Source organism: Rhyacophila brunnea, unplaced genomic scaffold (genome assembly GCF_057557595.1).
Source record: "Rhyacophila brunnea isolate RB1 unplaced genomic scaffold, BYU_Rbru_1.0 scaffold_8, whole genome shotgun sequence".
Lineage (NCBI taxonomy): Eukaryota > Metazoa > Arthropoda > Insecta > Trichoptera > Rhyacophilidae > Rhyacophila > Rhyacophila brunnea.
In genome coordinates, this window is record NW_028233350.1 from 26323621 (window position 1) to 26346818 (window position 23198).

At 30.6% G+C, this 23198-nt stretch overlaps 1 protein-coding gene across 3 annotated transcripts in view; it reads left to right on the forward strand.

The window, feature by feature from the left end:
• The window catches only part of Ten-m (teneurin transmembrane protein Ten-m), an 800533-nt gene that overhangs the window by 681862 nt on the left and 95473 nt on the right, over positions 1–23198 (forward strand). Inside the window, exon 4 of one of the 3 annotated variants that reach the window (XM_085958957.1) lies at positions 8884–8934. The exons of the other annotated variants lie outside the window; for them this stretch is intronic. Coding sequence (XP_085815083.1) covers positions 8884–8934 — 51 coding nt within the window. The remainder of the gene's footprint in view (positions 1–8883; positions 8935–23198) is intronic. 3 annotated transcript variants of the gene reach the window in all.

Below are 23198 nucleotides of genomic sequence, written 5' to 3' on the forward strand. Positions count from 1 at the left end.
TGGCTATATTTAATATTTTATTAATATGCGATGGAAAAGTATTTACAGATTCAAAATCAAGATAGCAATATTAAAAACAAGTAAAAATGAACAATACCGACTTAATAGCCTCATGTAGTCGTTATCAAATTATGTTTTCTTTTATTTACGCGATTAAATTTTTCTCTTGCAATAATGTGAGGCTTTTCTTCCTCCAGCACCAGTCTCTAGGTACGAAAGTTATCTCCAGTTGTGAACATCTAATATTTTTTTGGTTTCATGTCCCAACTATGGTAATTAGATTATTTTGATAATGATAACCTAAATAATGCATTCCCAGTATGTGAGCACCGTTAATAAATACTAGGAATCATTTTACTGTACATGCATAGTTTAAAAATTGGTGACTTCATGTACCTACCTTAATATATAAAATATTCTTTAATAAATAACTATCATAATCGTTTTTAAAGATATTTCTCAACATAAAATTTTCAAACACTATTTATCGTTCAACTGTGGTTTATCTAACTCATATTTTCCTCTACTATTGCTGGATCCTTAATCTGCGCATGATTTTCTTATGAGGCTTGCCTCTAAACCTCTCACTGCCGAGCGGAAATGAAAAGTTTCACGGAAAAGCTCCTCTACGTTTTTATCACTTTTTCAAAACAGTTTATTTTATATTTTAAATATTTTAAAACGGGTCAAGTTTCAACTAAACAATAAAATAGTGAGTTTTAGCACATTTATATTTACAATTAAGTAGGTAAGTAGATACCTTTTTCAATTTAGATGGTTTTTAAAATTTGTTTAAATGGATATTCACCGTAGGTACTTAACTCACAACAAATTATCACGACTTGTTTTTCACAACATGACTTTTGCAGTTTTTATGCTTACTTAATTAATGTGCCTAGGATCATATCTCGTCTCTCCAAAACATTCCACTGGAAATCGCCTTCAGCAGGCCTTTTATTTACATTTGATCCCTTTATGGTGCCAGCATATTATTACTGGCACCAGTCAACTCACCACCCTTACATGCAACGTCTACGACGATAATATGCACCACTTTTCAGATTCATCTTACAACTTGGTATACTTAGGAGAAACTCTCACCCGAGACTATGGTGAGAATTTACATTAATGGCCCCACCAAACCACACCCGCCCCACACCATAACAACTGGCCTTAATCGAGCGTATCACAAGACCCTACGTTTGCATGTGAACTATCTTTTGTATTACTGGGAATGTTTCAGGAGCAGTTACCCAAGACTAAGGACGCCATGCACTCAAATATGGGATAATATAGTGGGACAAGAAAGATTTTCGTTTTAGATAAAATAAGTTTTATTGCAATCAGGAATCATCTTGAAACGGCAGTTTAATCGACAACCAATCCTATTATTGCAGGGCCATTAAAATTAAAATGAAACGGTCTTTTTCATAAACTACCTTTGTGACTATTTCAATAATTAATATTGAATAATATTTGGTCAGAATACTATATTTTGTATTGTGTACTGTGTTGATAAAATATTGAAAAGTCGATTTATTCATGTGCTTGATTTCAACTCTTCTATTATGTATGCATACAACTTGCATTGTATTATAATATGATGACGTGTTTGCAATTTTGTTCATTCGTTACACTCACGATGATGGTGCAAGTAAGGCGGTATTTTTGAAAAAACGTAAGTACGTATTGGTCACACAAATCAGCGAACATGAAAAACGTGAAAACCCACAATACGTGCTCGTGCAGGCTGCACCACCATCATACCGTCCATACAAAATGCTTTCTTGACTTATTCCCTCTCAACATTCGGTAAATACGAAATGTTCAAGTAACCAGATGTATTGCATTGCCTTCTTGTAAACGGTATTACGTTCCCAAATAAATAAAAATGCTGACGTATTGGCATAAGTATCGAGAAAATGACCACTATTAATGAAAATAGAATTGAATAAATCTATCGTGATAGTGAGCTTAATAATATTGTAACATTTAGAACAGCAGGTTCAGCATAATTAAATGTAACATGTTTCGTCACGCGAGATATTGACGAGTTTAATGCTCGAACTGCCGTTGAACAATATTATATTCATTAATTGAGTTAGCATTTACTTGGTAGAATTCTATTTTACAAGAAATGAAAATATAAATAATATTAAATTCTACAGGTTTTTTTAAAAAAGGTTTTGCCGATATCTATTTCGGTTGTAACACCAAAAAAAACATAGTCTTGATAATGGTGTTACAACCGAAATAGCTATCGATGAACCCTTTTTTAAAAAACCTGTAGAATTTAATATTATTTATATTTTCATTTCTTGTTTAATATTATGTTCATTTAGAATAAAATTATCGAAAAAAATCTGCTATATTATCATCTTTCACATCAAGAAAGAATACATACTTCGTATAGTGTAGAAATGGGGTAAATACATTATTTGACAGTTACAAATATATTATTTGCATACATTTAAATTTAACAATATTAAGTAAGTCGGTAGGTGATATCCTTCTAGACATTATGATAATGCAGTCAAACTTATTTGTTACTAATTTCTATGCATTTTTGAATAAATATGTATGGAAATTTCGTTTACTGAAGTTTCTTGAAAACGTTTATATAATAACAAATCTTTAAATAAAACTATTCTTGATAACTTGAAAATTTAATATGTAGGGATTGCAATATCGGTATCACAATACTTTTCGATACCGAAATACCGGTTTTAAAATCGAACAATACCGATATATTCGGTATTGAAACTGGAAACAAAATGTTATAATAAAAGGCTTAACATGACTTAATTTTTTATCGCATTACGCGATGTCTGATTTACCTCTGTGGCTCTTCATCGTCCTTGGTGACCAGCAATAACACATGCTATAAAATATTAATATTTTAAAGATATTTATTGGTACATACTTCTGTTTTTTTTTTTTAAATTATTTTACGAATACCGGTATTCAACAGGAAATACCGGTATTGGTTTGTCATTCGGTATTGCAATCCTTGTTTATATAAGTTTTTATATACCTTTTTCGCTTCAAAGCGGAGCATATTATTATAGGCTTGTACTAAGCATCGCCAAACGTTATAAAACATATATTTATGTGCATATAAAATGGTTGTCGCATTTTAAAATTTAAAAAATTCTCTTTATAATTAGTAAAAAAACTCTCTAAGCACAAGGATTTGTTGTTACTTATTCAATAAATGTTGACTTATGACCAGGGTAACTAGGATGAACAATACAACTAAGCCCGACATAAATTTTACCAATATGCGAATACAATATTTTTCGAAATGGAATCACACCGGAGCTCCGCCGGAAATGTGACGTCACGTTGACATAGATTTTTATAGTGTTGAGGAATGACAATTCGCCATGCTGTGTTTATTCCGGTGTTCCTAACAAAATATCGTATTTTCTTTCACGTTTCTCCGTGTCCCAAGAGATGCACGATTTATACTATAGCTCGTCTTCACAGTGGAGTGTTCTAATTTTCATTTCATTTAAATACTACATACACAATGTTTTATTACATAATAATATTCTGTTCACGGTGTCATCTATCTAAATTATAATCAGAAATTTGTATCTTTTACAGATGGCCACATTTAAAAAGATAATTTAAATAATGTTCTCTTTCCTTCATAATATATGGCTCGATATTAATTTAAAAAAAAAATGTTTTGATTGGTAAAAAGAAATATTTGCACAGTGAAATACAATATTTATTTTTGAATATTATTATGTTGCCAGAAGAATACATTAGTCTCATATTTGTCACAAGAAATTTTACAATGTACTCCATTAAACATACAATATATATTAAAATACACACTTATACATTACGTACGCATAAGATAATAGTTAGGTTGGTAATACAAAGATACAATTTTCCGAAAATTAGTTATTATTTGTTATTGTTAGATTCTTTAAAATTTTATGCTAAAAATGAATCAACAAGAATTATTTCGAGACAAATAAAATTTACAAGGTACTGTTCAATTAGCAACAATTAATATAATAATATGATGACATCATTTTTTTTAATCTGTCCCTTGTCACTAAATCATTCTTGCTTTTTTAATAAGGTCGATATTTCAATATTTCTAATTTTATCGTACTGTCCCAATAAAGTGTTTAGTATTTACTTATTTTATATAAAGTTACTAACTTGTCAACCAATTTTATAGTTTTTACATAATAATGTAGGTACATAATTAATTAACAATGTTATATTTTCTTGAAGATACAACGTTATTTTAGTATACGAGTATCTATATAATAAAATGATCATAGACATTACTTGTATTGGCAGTGAGTATATATTTTTCAAAACTACACTCAAAATTAATTCATTCAATAAATACTTTAATCAAATACCTATATTTATACGTTTTTCAACTGGGTATAATATTTTACAAATTATATGATATCTACTACTTGAGGTTCGTACGCCATTGTTTGTCTGATACAATCATGGGATATATATATTATTTAGAGATTTCATGCTCTGATATTGAAGATATATCATCTCCTAGTAAGGACTTACGTATTGTATCACGTTTTTACTGTACGAAAAAATAAACATATATTTATGAATGTGGATCTAAAAAAAGAAGTCATGATTTTCTCTTTTTCACTTTGTTATCTTGAACAAGTATCAATTGAATTGATTTACATATATCACGTATAACATTTTAATTCTTTATAAGAATATTTAATAAAAAAATATTTAGTTGTTTACTATAATGTAGGTACTGGTTCAACATAATCGCCAGTGATAGCCATATAAATAGAATTGTATAAAAATGAATCATCTTTGATCATTAACTCAGCCACCACGCTCTGCGAAGACATTTTATTCCACTCTATTTGGACCTTTATAAATTTCGTTCTCATGAACTTATATTAAATTTGATGATCTCTTTGATCCAGCGGACTATTTGACGCATTTTAGGTAAATATTTTATTATCTCAAAAGTGACCTCCCATTGAGCCGTAAGCGTAGTGTTCAAGAGTTTAAGAGAAATCCATAAATTACGAGTAACGCAACGTGGTATGGAAAGGTGCATGTTGGGTATAGCGCGTAAAGATCACAAAAGAAACCAATGGGTACTTAAGGAAACGGACAAGAGTACGCATATGCAGACAAAATGGCAACGGGCTGGACATCGACGGTCGCTCGGCGAGTAGACAACCGCTGGACAAATGCCGTCAAACAGTGGTACCCAAGGGGCACTAAACGTCCACAGGTACGCTCTAAAACCCGCTGGATAGACGAGTTCATCAATTTCGTGTGGAATTAAGTGGATGTACGTGGCAGGAAAAAACTAGGTAGGTACCGAGCAAACTGAATAGAGTTGGGGGAGGCCTTCATCCAACAGTAAATTGACCGCGGTTGATGATGATGATAATAATGGTGATTTTTTGTATATCATCAAATTTTGGGTGCGATAAGATAATCTACTTGAAGGTCTTTACACTTTGTATTCTGCCCAATACATTTGTTTGATCTATTACTTATTTATGTATGTTTCGATTTTCGAACATTTGTCTCTCCATACAGCGTTGTATTTTTAACTTCTTTTGAATTTAAGTTATATTATGTTCGTGGTTACTGGCATAATGTATTAGTTAACCACTTGATGCTTCAAAGACAATGGTGGATCACTCTCGACAATTTTATTCAGGCGTTTGAATACAGCTCATCTTATCATTGACTTCTAGACAATAGAAATACTACAATGTTAAAACTATTCAATATATTATATTTAATATCATTTTGACGTGCCTACTTAGTATTAACTGTATGTATGCATCTTAATCTAAAGCATATAGTAATGCGACAATATTGCAGTTAATATTGTCTATAAATATTATAATAGTATCCATTATGGTTCTTGTCTTTAGTGCAGTGTCTGCCAAACTGTGTGCCGCGAAGGAAGAAGCCTCCAAAGTCAAAACTGTTCATTTTAAATAATGCCTATACATTTAAATTTTCTTGAATTGTAAATAAATTCAACATCTAGGTACATATTATTTAAATAATTAGGTAATAGTTGTATGTATTATTTCTTTGATGCTGAGAATATGGATTATGATTTTCTTCACGAGGACAATCAGTGGTGGAAGTCATATTTTTCAATGATCTTTTTGAGAAATCAAACATATTTTTAAATTTAAGCCTGCAAAAAGCGAACGAAAATATCATTACAATTAGAGGAAACTTAAAATCTTTCGCTGACAAGTTAAACCTGTGGACCAGAAAAGTTAAAAACTTCCCAGGTGTAGACGCTTCCTCAAACAAATTTTATTTTGCCAGAAGTGCAGAGGATATTAGAACTCCTTTCCGCATAATTTTCCAAGTATTTTCCATCGCTTGATTATCAAATAATGAACCAGTGTGTCAGCAATCCATTCGCAAGATTCGACGGTACACCCGACACTAACAGAGGAGGAAATTTTAATAGATATAAAAAACAACCCTGTGTACAAAGCCTCATTTTCTGAGCTAGAGTTATCAGCATTTTGGATATCGCTTTGGAGTCAATATCCTCGATCGGCAACGACAGCAATTGAATATGTGTTGCCGTTTGGATCGTCGTATATTTGCGAATTTGGTATTTCAGCGCTCGTGGAAATGGAATCAAAAAAACGAGAGCGGTTACAGATGGTAGATGAGGAGTTACGTGTTTGTTTATCTAATTTAGAGACGCGTTTTGACAGAATTTTTTCTAAAAATCAATTGCATCCTTCTCACTAATAAAATTATTACCACCTATGTACATAATATTATGTCAATAAAATATTTAAAAAAATTACCTACACTATGATTTCCTTTATTCATAAATAAGGAACATTTCCCTTTTAAGGCAATTTTTATTTGGTGTGCCGCAGAATAAATCCCGCTCACCAGTGTGCCGTAAAGTAAAAAAGTTTGGCAGACACTGATTTAGTGGAAGCCAGTGGCAAAGAAATTTTGAAAATAGCCGATATACTGGATTATTTGCTAGGTTAGGTTAGGTTAATTACCTCTGTTTCCGTCTGGCTTCCAGTAAACATACTTGTACCTCCATTATACGTAATTAATACTGGTATATCTAACGGAATCCTATGTATTTCAACATTCATTTTTTGATAAATAAAATCATTGAATATAATAATTGAATAATTTGATATTAAGACACAAGTTTAATCATAAAATATAAATTTGAATTCATTTTATCAGTAAGTTGGGTATGTACCTACTGTTATGGAAATATCTTAACTTTTGACAAAATTCTCCAAGGCTCTCAAAAACCTCCTAAGTCATTAATCAATACCTTCTAACGAAACTCCAATTTTATGTTCCATAAATAACACTTAACTCGACATATCCGTAATAAATTTGAATTGGGGTAAGGCAGACACCACCGGCCGGCCGCAATGGGTGGGCCCAAAAGTCTCTAACTCCGTCTCTGTGATAATTATATCCTCCAGCATTTTGTCGTATAATGTTCCGTTCACGCAATAGGCCTTAAAATTACGTTGCATCATCAATATTATTTACGTTTGTTCAATTATGTTACATTATTCAATATGTCGACATATTTTTTTAATAAACAAAACTGTTCCGCGTAGGTTTTTCAATATTTATTACACCGCTTGTACAAATTGTGCATAATTGAAAATATTTAATACCCTAAGGATATTTTTCTCAGAATAGGTTTAATATTTAGATCATTATAATCTGTTTTTAAAAATCAATCATTGAGAATACATAACAATCATAATTATTATGAACTTTTATTTACTTTTTATTTTTAATTAATCATTTTAAAACAGTATAATATTATGTTTACTCGGTTTCTAAAAAAAATTACGTAAAAATAATCATTAACGGTACACAGGAGTGACACTAAATACCTATAGGTTAATTCACGAGACAGTGAACGAAATACAACAAGAAATTAAATGTTAACAAAACAACTATTAAATATATAATAAGTAATAACAGATCATAATATAATAACACAATTTTGTTTTATCTAATGCTAAGATTCAGCCGATATACATACATAGTGTAAATAATAGTAAAATTAAAAACAGTAAATATTAAATACAAATATTTGACGAAATCAATGTAACAAAAGTTTTTGTTTTTATAGTTTGATGAACACGGTTTAAAGTCATACTTAAATCCCTCGACACACAACCTATCCTATTGTAGAGTAGAATGTATGCATTAAATATAGATTTATTTATCGTATTAAGTTTTAATGCATACTACTCATTTCCACCCTTCGAAATTATTGGTCACCTAATAAAAAATTTTCATGTAGTAGACTGTTAAGTAACTTTCTATTGTTATGCTTTAAATTGAAATGTTATAAAATGTTGTATAAAAGCAAAAACGCCACTGTGCTTTAACGCCGTTGCTGGGGTAATTCTAATACTTTACACAAACATGTGAGTTTTAAGTGAATATATATTAAATGCTTCAGAAACAAATACATAGGTATGTGTAAAATGAATGTAATCCAAGTGACTATATTTAATGGTTTGGTAATGAAGAGTGGTAAGTTTTAATCTCAGCATTCGTAAGTAATATAGGATGACCATTTTACTAATTTCTTATGCTGTCTCCTAATTGGCTGGTTTATACAATGGTGAATTTGAATTACGGCACCACGTGTGGACAGTGGTGACTGTATGTAAACCCAATAAATTCATTTTTCATGGTTTTCTGGGGATATTGCATTTCATCTGTTAAGTAGTTTTTGTACATCCATAATATGTCATTTTCGATTTTTGTGTGGACAGTGGCGTTTCTGCATTTTTACAACTCATTATTTATTATTATGTGTTTAAAATTGTGTTTTATTTTTTTCAGGTATGTTGAGGTCGGCATTTGACAGCAGCGAAAGAGGGAGGTCTAAGGAAAGTGAGTGAAATCTTACGTTTTCATGTCTTGTAGTATTTATCGTAGATATCATAAATTCCACTCATAAGATGCAGTAAGTTGTTATTTGTTGCATTCATCCGAGTTTCAAAATTAAAATTCAACTTGTTTATTTTAATGTATAGTTAAACGTTGAAATTTTGTTGTTTATTTCATTTTCTTTGACCGCATCATCTTCACTGCTGCTTCGAATCAATGCCAATATCATATTATTTATTTTATTTTCGAATGCACTGATTCATCAATGTATGTTGGTATTGAGTAATTTTTAAAACAATAAAATAATGTGTAAACTTGTATGTAGGTACCTTTGACAACAAGTATATTAATATTATTATCATATAATTACCTACCGTAAAACCAAAAATGCATTTTTAATAATATTATTTCTCGTAAATAAAATTTTCATCTTATTTAAGTAATATAAATTATATAAATTACATTTTTCTTTGAATTGTAACGATGTCGCATCTATTATGTTATAAATACATCAAATTATGTATCAACCACAATTTCACTCAAATAAAAAAAAATAATGTTACCGAAAATGTTCTGAATGATTATAAATTATCATGTATTTAAATTGATTGTATTTTAATTATCTGTTAATTTTAGAAAATATTAAGTTACTTATTTATCAAGGTATAATATATAGGTATAATAACTAAGGTTTTACTTCATTTGTCTAATAGTAAAATTGAGTAAACATGTTATTAAAATAGGAAAATAGTACCATTGCACGTAGTTTTGTAATTTGATGCGAGACTTGGCAAAGAAAATACCGTCTATATTTTTTTCAAAGTATCGTGCATTTTATATAATTTATTTAGACATTTCCACGATTCGAGATTAAAAACTAAAAAAACAGCATCGCGCATGCAAGGCCGACGGCGAAATAACAGGCGTTTGATAGAAAATAAAAGAACGTAGGTAGTTATTTTTCGTGCATTGAAAATCGTAAAAACGCTGCAGCGGTCCACTTCCGTTTCCCTCTGGGACCTGAATTTGTATAAGCTTTCCCCTAGAGCCTTCTGTATAATTCTGAATCCTGAAAGCCGCCGCGATGAGACATCTCATTGGCTATCATTGTATTGAAAGAAAAATGTCTATTCAATGATAACATAATATCTTAGAGAGAAAAAAATACCAGAAAGTACTATAATCCTTCTCCGTTCACTACCTAAACCTATTTCTTAATTATTTTTTAAAACCTCAGAAACATACATATTAGAATAAATCTTAGTAAGTATTATTTTTTTTAAATCACTGTGTTAATGAGGTTTTTCAATATTACGTAGTTTCAATAATAAAGAACCTAACATTCCTAGAACTTTGTGAATAATTATTATTAATAATTATTAATTAAATTTATGTTATTAAACAGTGTGTTATCTTTGATTTTTTAAAAGGTACTTATATAACAATTGTTATGCATATACCGTATAAAAGCCTCAAATTATTAAGTTCATTTCTGTAATAAAAATATTGTCTTAGACTCATTCCTTTTTGTCGTCGAATACTTATCAATTCCATGTTATTCAAGTTGAAAAGTTTGTCAAAAGGGCCTCGCTTTGAATGTCAGGCAAGTTATTTCAATTTCGAATTCCGCTGATGTAAATACACATCGAATTGATAAGAAGAATTACAGCTTTATAGACTTCGTTTACTTACCAATGGTTGTGTACTATTATCAAAATTCAACGATAAGTTTTCCAAAGTGCCGATCATTAAATTTCAAATTGTACACGAAGAATGGTTGACAAATGGGCCAATTCATCACGCCCTTTCACAAGAAATGATTTGGCTTTTCATGGCATGGGGTGTATTTTCAATAAGCCACCCACAGTACCCCTTCACCCTTTTACTCTTTTTCTCAGAACCCCTGCCCCCCTGAGCAGCAATACATTATTCATTTTGACTTGAAAAACTTTTTCAGAATGACTTTGCCTTTTTCAACGACATTTGTATTTTCGCAGAACTTTGTTTTGCTTTGTATCCGACCGGTCTATGTCGACATTTTTTCATTATCCGATATAGGTTTGTTTCCCTAATGGTACACTGTCCTAATTTCTTTCAGCCCTATGAAAATTTCATTGGCTTCTTCATTGTTTTCGGTACGAAGTTCACTCTTCAAAGAAATCGCAAAATCATGGGTTTATATTGTGCTATATGGTTATTTTTTAAGTAATTCCTTTTTTAACTTCTAAAGGCTTTACATTTTTTATTAAATCACTGAAACATATATTTTCAATCACAATTTTTCTGCCGACAGCAGTATTTTTTTCATACCTATCTAAAAATGTATGGACATAATAAAGAATTCTTTAACATCACATCAAAATAAGTAGGTACTTCACATAAAGATATTCGTATTCGACTAGAATATACTTCGACGTACTTAAAATAATGTAACGCTAAGTTACGTATTAGTAGAATCAGTTATTAAATATCAATAATTTTCACTTTATTTTTGACTTGCTCTTCTTATTGTCACTGCTTTTTATAAAAACGTAATCTTTTAGTTAGTAATACTTTTATTAATATTCCATTTCATCTCACTACAGACTCCATCTTTCCTAATGAATTACCTCTTACAAAATGCAAAATAGTATGTAATTGAACTTATATCTATACAATATAGTATAACCACATTGCATGGAAAATAAGGATTTTCCGTTGGTTTGTATACAACTTAAATAGATTACTTACTGCGCATAATATGGTGGATTATGTCGAAAATTCAATTTAAAAAAATGTATTATCATTACCTACAATTTTCAAATTGAATCTACGATGCAGCTTCGTTTAAAACAGTAATTGAAAATGAATTGCTGATAAGAATACGCCATGCTAAATTCTGCGACAGTAAAATATCATCTTATCTAGAATTGGTCTTACTATTTTGGAAATTCTTTTTCTGTCCTACTGCTAATTCTCACGAACTGGGAGTAAAAAAATATCGAAGTTTTTCCGTAAAATTGGCACCAGAGTAATGCGATACTCTTTGGGTGAGATTTTACTGAGGTATATTGGAAGCTCCGACGACGATAACGGAGAGCCGTTTGGTTAACGAAAGCTCGTTCGCGAAACCTTAAGGCAATTATTTTTACGTTAATGGCGTTTTGCAGCTTTCGCGTAAAAGTTCAAGTATAAGGAGACGCTTAACAGACGACAAGTCATAAAGTAGAAACAAATCTTAGTACGCACGTGGCTTTAAAGTAAGTACTTATTTTCTACTTTAGTGAGATATCTTTTCTGATTATTTTTAATGTAAAACTGTTTTAATATAAACTTATATTTTCCCGGCAATAATTTAAAATCTTTCCAACTTTCTGTGCTTATTTAGAATATACCAACAAGCATTTTCAAATGAATATTGTACTAATTATAACTGTCCACTCACGTCTAAATACATAGTTTTTGAATACATTTATATTATCAAAAAAATAAAGTCTGCTTAGATACCTCTCACATTATAAGTGTTAGCGCAAAATATAAATAATGTATGCTTATATTGAGGACGACTATTAAATTCTGCTTGTAAGTCATAAGAAATAATTTTTAATATATTCCAGTAGGTATTTATAAAATGAATAGGAATGCGATATTGTATCAAATTTAAATGAGCAAATGGCAAAGCTTCAGTCTACATGTTGTGAGTTCCGGATTCGAATCCATCATAAGCAAAATTTACGCATTATTTTTACGTAGAAATGATAAATTGAGCGATTAACAAATAATGATATATCATCAAAAAGCGCTTTCGGGTCCCATACCATATATAACTCACTCTATGTGTAGGTACTTGGCAGACCCAGGATTCGAGTCCGGGACCCACGACGCTATAGGCCGACGCTAAAACCGCTTAAATTATTTACAAGATAATTAATAATCAATCAGATGTACCTACAGTATATACATAGAGTCTAAGGCGTACAAATCAAGGCTTTTTTAATATTTAGATTAATTATTACACATGATATTTAGTACAAGAACATTAGTAATATTATTACATTAATTGTAGGTACCTATGTGAATAGCATATTAAATAAATTGTACGTTAAAGCTCAAAAATACTTCAATTATAAAATTGTATTCCGATTGCATATATTTTATTACACTCGTGCGAAATTGGTATAATTTTGTAATCTAGTTAAAATAAGTTCCTTAACCAATAAAATATTATGACTTGCGAGTTCTACATTCGAAACTGAAGGCCTTATTCCAATCATTACTTTTAACGATAGCTTATCACTAGCGTGCTATTAGATTTCCTGCGGCCGCAGTAAAAAATTCTAACATTTCCAGGCGAGCTACCCTGACTAATCAACTGTCGCATTCCCTTCATAAACGTTCTTAGCCGCTGCACTTTAGATTGCGAGATAACTTCCTGTAATATTCTTTCCGTTTCCCCCGGCGCTCTCTGGAAGCGTTGTCTGTGTCATTAATACTGTCTACTGCGCAGTTTTATCTTTGAACGTTTCAAGTAGGTAGATCAAACCGCTATGATAATGAAAAAAAGTGATCGGACAAATTATTGTTTACATGATCGAGGTGCTGAACATTCAATTAGTGTTGGTGACATGTAATTTAAAAATGAGTTAGTAGTAGATTTCACATCACCGCATGCATACATACTTATGCGAGAAACGTGATTCAAATATTAACTGCTTTTTATGAAAATATATATGGGTAGGTACCAGTGGCGAAGGGTGGAGGTAGGCTGTTAAGATCCGCCATAAACAGTGCACATTAAACTTTTTTAGACATACATATTTGTTTTCATTGAAATAAGACTACAATTTACAGATAGTGTTGGTTAGTTGTTAAAATTCAATTAAACCCTGAGAAACCAAGCCATAATAGATAATAGTCCAAAAATACATGTCTATCTATAAAATATCTAAAATTATGCAATTAAATCATACATAACTTTGAATATTTTATAAATAGAATAATATTTTTTATTTATTATAGTTTGGTTAAGTCAGGGCTTAATGAATTTAAAAAAAAAATCAAACAATATGTGTAATATGTATTTTTAATCCAAAGAAAATAAATAAGTATGAATTAAAAAGTGTGCACAATTTTGTCGTATTGCCCAAATTAGACCAAAACTATTATGGTTTCGTTTAGGCATGGTTTAATTGATTTTTAAAAACTAACCAACACCATCTGTAAATTGTAGTCTTAGTTCAATAGAAACAAATACATATGACTAAAAAAGTTTAGTGTGCACTATTAATAGCGAATCTTAACAGCCTACCTCCACCCTTCGCCACTGGTAGGTACACTCTTTTCCGAAAGTTGTGAGTATATCCCATGAAAATGATGTATAAAAAAATTATAAAATATTTCAACTCTATAATAATATCATCATCAGCCGGGGTCAATCCACTGCTGGACGAAGGCCTCCCCAAGCTTTCTCCAACTCTCTCGGTCCTGTGTCATTAGCTGCCACGTATTTCCGCCGAACTTTACCAGGTCGTCAAGCCAGCGGCTTTTAGGGTGACCATGTAGCCGTTTCGTTCCCCTTGGGTACCACTGGATGACGGCATTTGTCCAGCGACCGTCCCTTTGGCGAGCAATGTGCCCCGCCCATCTCCATTTCAGCTGTTTGGCAACATCTATTACATCGCGTACTCCTGTCTGCTTCCTAACCTATTCGTTTCTCTTACGGTCTTTTCGCTTGATGCCCAACATACACCTCTCCATGCCTCGCTGTGTGACTCTTAGCCTTTGGACATCTCTCGTGTTGAGGGTCTACGTCTCGCAGCCATACGTGAGCACGGGTAGTATACATTGGTTGAACACCCTACGCTTAATAATTACTTATATGAATTACAATAATATTTTAATTTCAGCTATTTAATATTTTAACAATAATGTCATAATACCATTGACGATAAACTTGGTCACTTTAGAGAGACTTTAAAATCTGTATACAGAATGATATAAGAAATAAGTTATTCTATAATTGAATATTTTACTGGTAACTATTATTAAATGATGTCGTAGCTTGAGTTAAAATAATAAAACCACTTTTCAGTAGGATAATTACAGACAGTAAGTATATTAGTCTTTAGATGCTTGAATAGTGTATCCGAAAATGTCCTTAAAAATTACTTTAACAAGGTGTAATTCCCGTTATCATAATATATGCGTAAAAAATATTACCAAAGAAATTTTCAGAAACAAAGTAGTAGTGTAGAGAGATATAACTAAAGGCCGGATCTTTCAAGTTTTTAACCGTCAACCCATAAAAAAACACATTAAAATGGTGGACGAATCCAATATCCTAAGGAGACTTTTGCCCAAATGATTCTTAGTATGGATTTCTACAATTTGTCAGTTGTTTTTTCTGGCAGCTCAGGTGCGATGGTAATTATTGTAATTAAGATAATCGTCTTGCCAATATTATAACGCGACTTGCGGCTACGACAAACGAATTCAAATTCGCAAAATGCAATTAAAAAGATCGCATTACAAAATTGATGGTTTGTTTTATTGCAGGTAAGTAATGGTAAACCATTTTTATAAAATGCGTGTAGAATATGTTTTTTCATAATTAAATATCGAATAGCTTTTGCGTACCTACCACTAATATAAATACAAATATTGGAAGATTTTGTCCGCTGACCCGTTTTATGTTCTAAATGTATCATATTGATACCTATTAGTATTACAAGCAACAATACCGTACCTACATATCGATAAAAAAGTCACATACCTACTTGTTTATTTCTTTAGATATTTAAGTATTTTGAGGATGCTCTGCCCAAACTGGTCTATTTGATTATAAACTATTGACATTGAAGAATTTCATCAAATCGATCGTAAGAAATTTCATCTTCAAAATACCAGTGGCGTACATCTGAAGATGCGAGACATCCCTGAAAATATTCGTTTGAACCTACTATTATAATATTATGTATTGCGTAAGCCGTAATTGCATTCTTCTAAAGGTTTTGCAATATAATATTGCTTCAGATTTTCACTTAGTCATTGTATTACGTTAATATTTATTGTTGTTTAATTTAATAAAACGCATTTTTTTGTAGTACTTATTCCACTTTTAATCAATAAATTAGGACCAGTTTCGTTCGCATCAGAGGGACATTTTCAACTGAACAAGGGAAGATTCAGTTGAAAATGTCCCTCTGAGGCGGACGAAACCGGTCCTAATTTATAGATTAAAAGTGGAATAAGTACTACAAAAAAAAATGGAGCCATTGTCGAAAACTACCCAATCAAGACTCGTAACTGCACAAAATCTGACATTCGAATGAAATTTTCAAAATGGCGTCCTATGGTAGTTCGTAGTTCCATTTTTGGCCATTCTACAGGTAAGTTTGTAGGTCTGTAACGTTAAAAAAAAGTCCCGCCGTCCCATGTAATACTTCAGATTTTCACTTAGTGATTGTATTACGTTAATATTTATTGTTGTTTAATTAAAAAAACGCATTTTTTTGTAGTACTTATTCCACTTTTAATCAATAAATTAGGACCGGTTTCGTTCGCATCAGAGGGACATTTTCAACCGAACAAGGGAAGATTCAGTTGAAAATGTCCCTCTGAGGCGGATGAAACCGGTCCTAATTTATTGATTAAAAGTGGAATAAGTACTACAAAAAAAATGGAGCCATTGTCGAAAACTACCCAATCAAGACTAGTAACTGGACAAAATCTGACATTCGAATGAAATTTTCAAAATGGCGTCCTATGGTAATTCGTAGTTCCATTTTTGGCCATTCTACAGGTAAGTTTGTAGGTGTGTAACATTAAAAAAAGTCCCGCCGTCCCATTTAATACATTGTACGCTAAAGGCGCGCCAATTAGGTGGCCATTCGACATAATTAGCATTATATTTAAATGTTGTTATTAAAAAGAAATTATCTGATATATGATTTAAATACTTACATAATATTATAAAGTGTAAAGAACTATTCATCACATAAAACGACTGGTACCTAGATACATATTTCATTAAAACACTTTATAATATGTACTTTCGTACTTTTTCCACATTTATTCCATAATGTTGATATTCAACCGATTTTATCCTAATGGACATTTTCAATTGAATAACAGTACAAAATATAGGTAGGTACATATTATTGCATAAAAAGTCAATTAAGTATAGAGGACGTGGGAGTCGATTGTTTACTTGAACTAACTTGTTGGTGATATTTGTCCTTATTTATTAAATGACTGGTTTATATACATTAAGAAATAGCGTAACTTCAAAACTGTGAAAAATTTGCTGTGTTTAAAATTCACCTGCCGTAGGTGTATGTATCAAAAAAGGTTCCCGACCAATGACAAAAACTTGAAGACGATTTTATTGCTTTTGTCGCATGATACGTACAAGAAACCCACAACTTAAAAATGAATTATTTTCCATACGATAGTATGTATCATCATCAGCTGTAGTATATACCAATATTGCATATAAATTTATGTTTACATTTTAGATATAATAGTGCAACCATCTATAATACCGTGGATTTACAAGAATAAAATTACAAAGCGGCAGGTTTACATAGGTCGTAAGTGCATTTGCTAGTCACGCAGCCTTCGCTATCGAGGCTTGATAATTATATATTATATACTTACACAATATTATATATGTGACATATTATAATATTTAGGAATATTATATTTCATCCATTGTTGCTATTTTTAAGTTAATAAGTCAAAAGAATAATATCAACTAAGATTTAATAACAATAAACAAAAATGCAAAATGTACAAAGTGTTTAAAAGTACCTTATACACCTTCTAGAGGAAAGTGGTATAATGGTCCCTATATCTAACGGGTACGAGTGGCAAAAATATTAATCAATAAATTCTAATTGATTTATGTTTTGTACTAGGTATTCTATTAGTCATTATTTACGACCCGGCTTATGCCTTCTGGCTTATGGCCTTCTGGCTTCTTCGTGCACTATGCGCACTCACCGATCGTAAATGCACATTGACATAAGATTGTTAAAACCTTCTTACCTATTAGTAAAGGATCAAGTAAAAAACTAATTTTGATTATCTGAAGTGTTTGTGAAAAACCCGTAATGAATATATTACATACTATTAATACATTCAATAGGTAAGCCCGTTAAATCGTCATTTCCCGTAAACAATGGAACCAGCTAATGTGAAATATCACAAAATATACCTACTCACTAAATAAAAACAAATAAACAATTTTAAGCTATAATCCATAATCGTTAAAACTGAAGTGATCTCGGATTTTAAGAAAATACGTAGATCAGTTAACAAACGCGCAGGTTAAGTTTTTTTTGTTTTTTCTACCATATTACTATAACATCAAATTATAGTTTCATGTGTGAACTCCCAGATTGGATAAATCAATGAACTATTAGAACCAAGGTCAACTTGTTAAGGCAAATGGTAGGCACTGCAACTGTGTTATACCTATTTATATCTAATATTTTCTTGATAAAATAATTTATTATCAATGGTATTAGGTACTATATATACACAATGTATCAATGTCGACTAATTATGATTGTATCATTTTGATAACTTCCGAAATAAATAATTATATCGGGTTTATATATTTCATTGAAATAATACTATGATATATAATTTATAGTATTAGGGAGTAGCAATTAACAGAAAACGCATGTACTTACATATTTTGCATGATGAATATAAAGTTTTTGAAAATGGCCTATAAAATGTCAAAAAAAACATTACAACATCAGTACCTATATATTAAAATTGAATATCTCAATATGTCCAACCACTTGCTTGAAACACAAAAGTACGATTTGAAGTATCTTTCGTACGAAACTTTTTCTAAAGGGTTTCATTAACCACATAGGTCCGATATTCCCCATTTTACCCATCCATAAATCCATATAATATAATAATATGTTTTCATATTATATATTTTCGTAGTATCAACATAATATACGAAATCATTCAGATTTGGTACGATTTTAATAATACACTAGCTGTCAGGTCCTTCTCATTATGGGAGCAAGTGTGATTTGTTATTTGATAGTGAAAATAAAAGTAGTTTAGTAGAAATTTTAAACTTTGATTACAATAATAGGTATGTATATAAAAAGTGGAATATTATTAAATATTATAGATATTACTATTAACAACTAATTTTTCCACTCTATACGTAAGCGCTTCATTAGTTTCTCTAAATAGTATAGTATATCTACCTACTAATAGCAGCGTTTCTATATAATTAAGTATCGATAAAGTCTCTTGCACATATTATCAATATCATTTATTTCATATTTCATTGTACCTACTACATCGTACAACTTATTTTTCTGAAAAACATAGGTTCCATAAATTATTAACGCATTTTTTAATTAAAAAATGTTGTAATATTCGAGTCCGTCCCAAAAAAAAAAGGACTCCAGATATCCGGTGTCTAGATATAACGCTAAAAGTCAAATATTATGCGGTGTAATGGAAATTGCTAAAAAACTTCACTTAAAGACATAAACTAGATACATCGCGCAAAGAAGGTATAATCACTGAAAAAACCTAGTCATCACGTTGAGAACGCCTGAAAGGTAAACCCAGAAACTGCTGAAATAACGAAATAATTGGGTTATGCGGAAATACGTGGAAACTCAATTCACTAGTCCAAGAGGAGTAAAATTAGCTTGGATAGGTTTTCATCCTGCATGATGATGATGGTGATGATATTACATTACAACTGCAATCATGTAACGGACCATGGGCCAAGCAATGTAGTATAATCAATTTCAATTTCCATGAAGTACCTACCCTCAGTCTATATAATTTATTTTAACCAATATTTTAATAACTGTCAGTTTCTGTCTTCATTATTACAATTATTACTATTACAAAAATTTATTAAAATAATATTAATGTTGTTTATTTAATTTCTACGACCTTCCAACACGAATTAATTAACAAATACTTATTGAATGATTTTAATATTTTCTTTGAATGACTATTTTTTTCTGTTATTTACCTTGTTATTGAATGAATAAAAATATTCAAAAACTAATTAATATACGGATAAAAAAAATCTACTATACAAATTTATTTCAAACCGTTCTACTGCATTTATACATTAATGAAATTAAATGAATGGTTGCTATTGAACTTTCTTCATAACTACAAGAAGTTGAGAGTCCTTATTAAGGAATCATGTTTTTCCAGCTGCACTTTGGAAACTGAAAACGTCTTGGGGGGTTTCAAACGCTCCCCTTCTTAAATGCTCTATCAACGTCATTTATCATAGATTTTCTTATTTAATCGTTTGAATTATTGAACAGTTTTTCTTATTAAAATTTCTTTAATTGTATTTTCAACTTTACCAGTTACGCTTCTTAAAAAATATTTTAATTCGCTGACTTGCTAAGAATTATTTATTCATAATATTATACAAACCGACACTTAACTTTCTAGATGTAATAATAATACGTCTTATATTAAATTAATTTGATTTAAATAGTTTACTTAGTGCATTAAAAGACAACATTATTACTTTTTATAACATAAATTTAATTTGAATGTAGGTAAAGATATTTTTTTAATTTCAGGTGTTTAAAATAAACGTTTATTGCTTAACTATAATAATTATCCAGATGAAGCGTTTTATTTATAGAATCGACTTAATTGTAAAGTAATAATTTATTAACCACTGTTAATTATTCCAATACACCATCATTACAATATATGGATACTTCATTACATTATTTTACAGGTTACAGGTTTTGTAATTGTAAGTAATTGTCAGCTTTGAAAATGATCATGAAAATGTACTCAGTATATAATAAAGATTAGCTATTTTTTTTCTATCACGCTTAATATTTGCCTATTTCCCATGCATCCATATAATTTAATTTTTTTATACAGTACTAATGCGGTAACGGTACATTATATTAAAATTATGGGGGCGGTCTTGTATCCTAAGCATGAGGTACCCGTACAATGTTTTTCAAAATACTAACATTTTTAATGGCGATATCGATCTGAAAAATATGCACTAATTGATTCCTTCTAAACGATTTCCAGTATGTGAAAAAACATCGATGTCGTTGATATACTTTATGAGATAATATAACTTAAGCTTAGCACACGTCGTAATTTTTCGTCGAGCGTTGGGCGGCCATAGATTGGAACTGTATTGTATAAACATAAACACATTACAGATATCACGTAAACTTTATGTAAATCTAATTAAATTGAACAACCTCCAACCACCAATTATCTATTATAAATGAATGTTAACTTATTTTTTAAGATGAATATTTAAAGAAGTGTTTTTTTCGGTTGAATTGGCAATTACGTGATAGGTATAACTAAATTACAATAGTGTATTTTGTTTTTAGTTCATAGTTCGAATTCGTAGTGTTGACACGTCTTGTTGCCGACCATTGAATACCCATCATCAAAACAGTTCGTTACAAACTAAAATTAAAACATAAAATCTGTTTTCCTCAGATATTTAGAAAGTGTGGAATTATTGCTTTGTTCTCTTTTAGTCGTTCTGCCATTTTTACGTTTACTCATAACAATTAAGTTATAAAGCACTCACTCAGTACGATACTCAGCTTTGTTTTTTCAGTATTCTGATTTTTCTCAAGAACACAATCGTTTTAGTAGCGCACGTAAAGTGGGCTTTTCAACTCGAACGGTCGCGTTATTTTTAACGATCGCCTTTTCTGATAAAATTATCCAAAATAATTGTTTTCGTTCCCAATCCGGGCCCCAATTCCCTGCCTTATTAACGCCCCATTTGCCGAAGTTTAGCGCTCCTCGGCCGCCATTGCGCCCCTTATCGTATAAAAGAAATAACTACTTGGGCCGGAATACTAATTCTCCTGCAAGATACATCGTTAGCACTTTCGCAACGATCTTATTAAATGTAACGACGCCAATAAAGTCACACCTGAGTTTTTGCTTTTCTACAAACCATGTCTGAATGTCAAAAAAACGCATAATCACGTTTACAATCCAATCGCTTCAAAAAATAAATTCTCAACTCCACAAGAATAGAAATATTGGAAGACAAGACCAAAGCGGTTGATTTTCTTCATTGGCATATAGTAAATAAGTATATATTTCTCATCACACTTTTGTAATTTTTGTAAAATTAGTAAACTATTGTATAGTTGGGAATTGCAATTCCACACAGAATTTAAAATCTTGGCCTCGCTCGCGGAATCTGAGGATTATGAGTAACCTAAAATGTTGCTAAAAAACAAGAATTAAAAGAAACAGTAATTATATAGAAGAATCTTATGTATAGTACCTATATTACGATTAAATTTGATTTTTTTTTTATAGATATTTAAGAAAAATTGTTCTTTCTGAATATTTTCAATAGATAAATGTATACTATGCTTGATTCAAGACATTTTAAAGAGTCATAGTACTAACTACACTCCCTACTATAATAATTATGAAAAGTAAAAACATCTACTATCATTAACTATTTCCTTTATTCAACGAATAATTCACAAGATTTAAAAATATATCATTCTGATTATTGTACATAGGGAGATACGGGGTTTGATTCCCTGTCGGGTTAGCTTACTTTTTTTCAAAAAAGATTTTTTCTATCGGTTATAATATATTCTCTCAGAAAGTGTTTTTCAAAATTATATATGTTCAATAATCAGAATGATAATTATTATATTCTTAAAATCTTGTGAATTATTCGTTGAATAAAAGAAATAGTTAATTATAAATTATTAGCAAGTGCAAGTAGTTACTTCTGAAAAATATTGAAGAAATTCCATGACGTCGGTTAGTAATTAAAGTAATAGTAAATAGTTAACTACTTTGATTTAAGCAGCAAGAATCGATTGCTAAAGTAGTTTGATTTGGAAGAGCACTGATGAGTAGGTATTAAAATTGACCAATAGTTAAAATTTGTCGCAATTAGTATGTCACCTCGTAGCATAGTGGTAATGCACGGATCAGGGCGTAAACATGGGAGATTATAATAAAGGAGTTATAATATATTCTCTCAGAAAGTGTTTTTCAAAATTATATATGTTCGACATCGTCTATCGTACATAAAGAAAATTATTCCACATTAATTAAACAGGCATCTTGTTAAATCTTTAAAAATGGTTTTATCGACATTATTCTGTCATATAGTTTTAAAAAATACTTTCCACCCACGTGTCGGCTGGTAAAGTCATGAGTCTCGAATCCTGAGTTTGGAAAATTGGAAAATTTAATTTTCAATATGTGTTTTGACTCCATTCTGG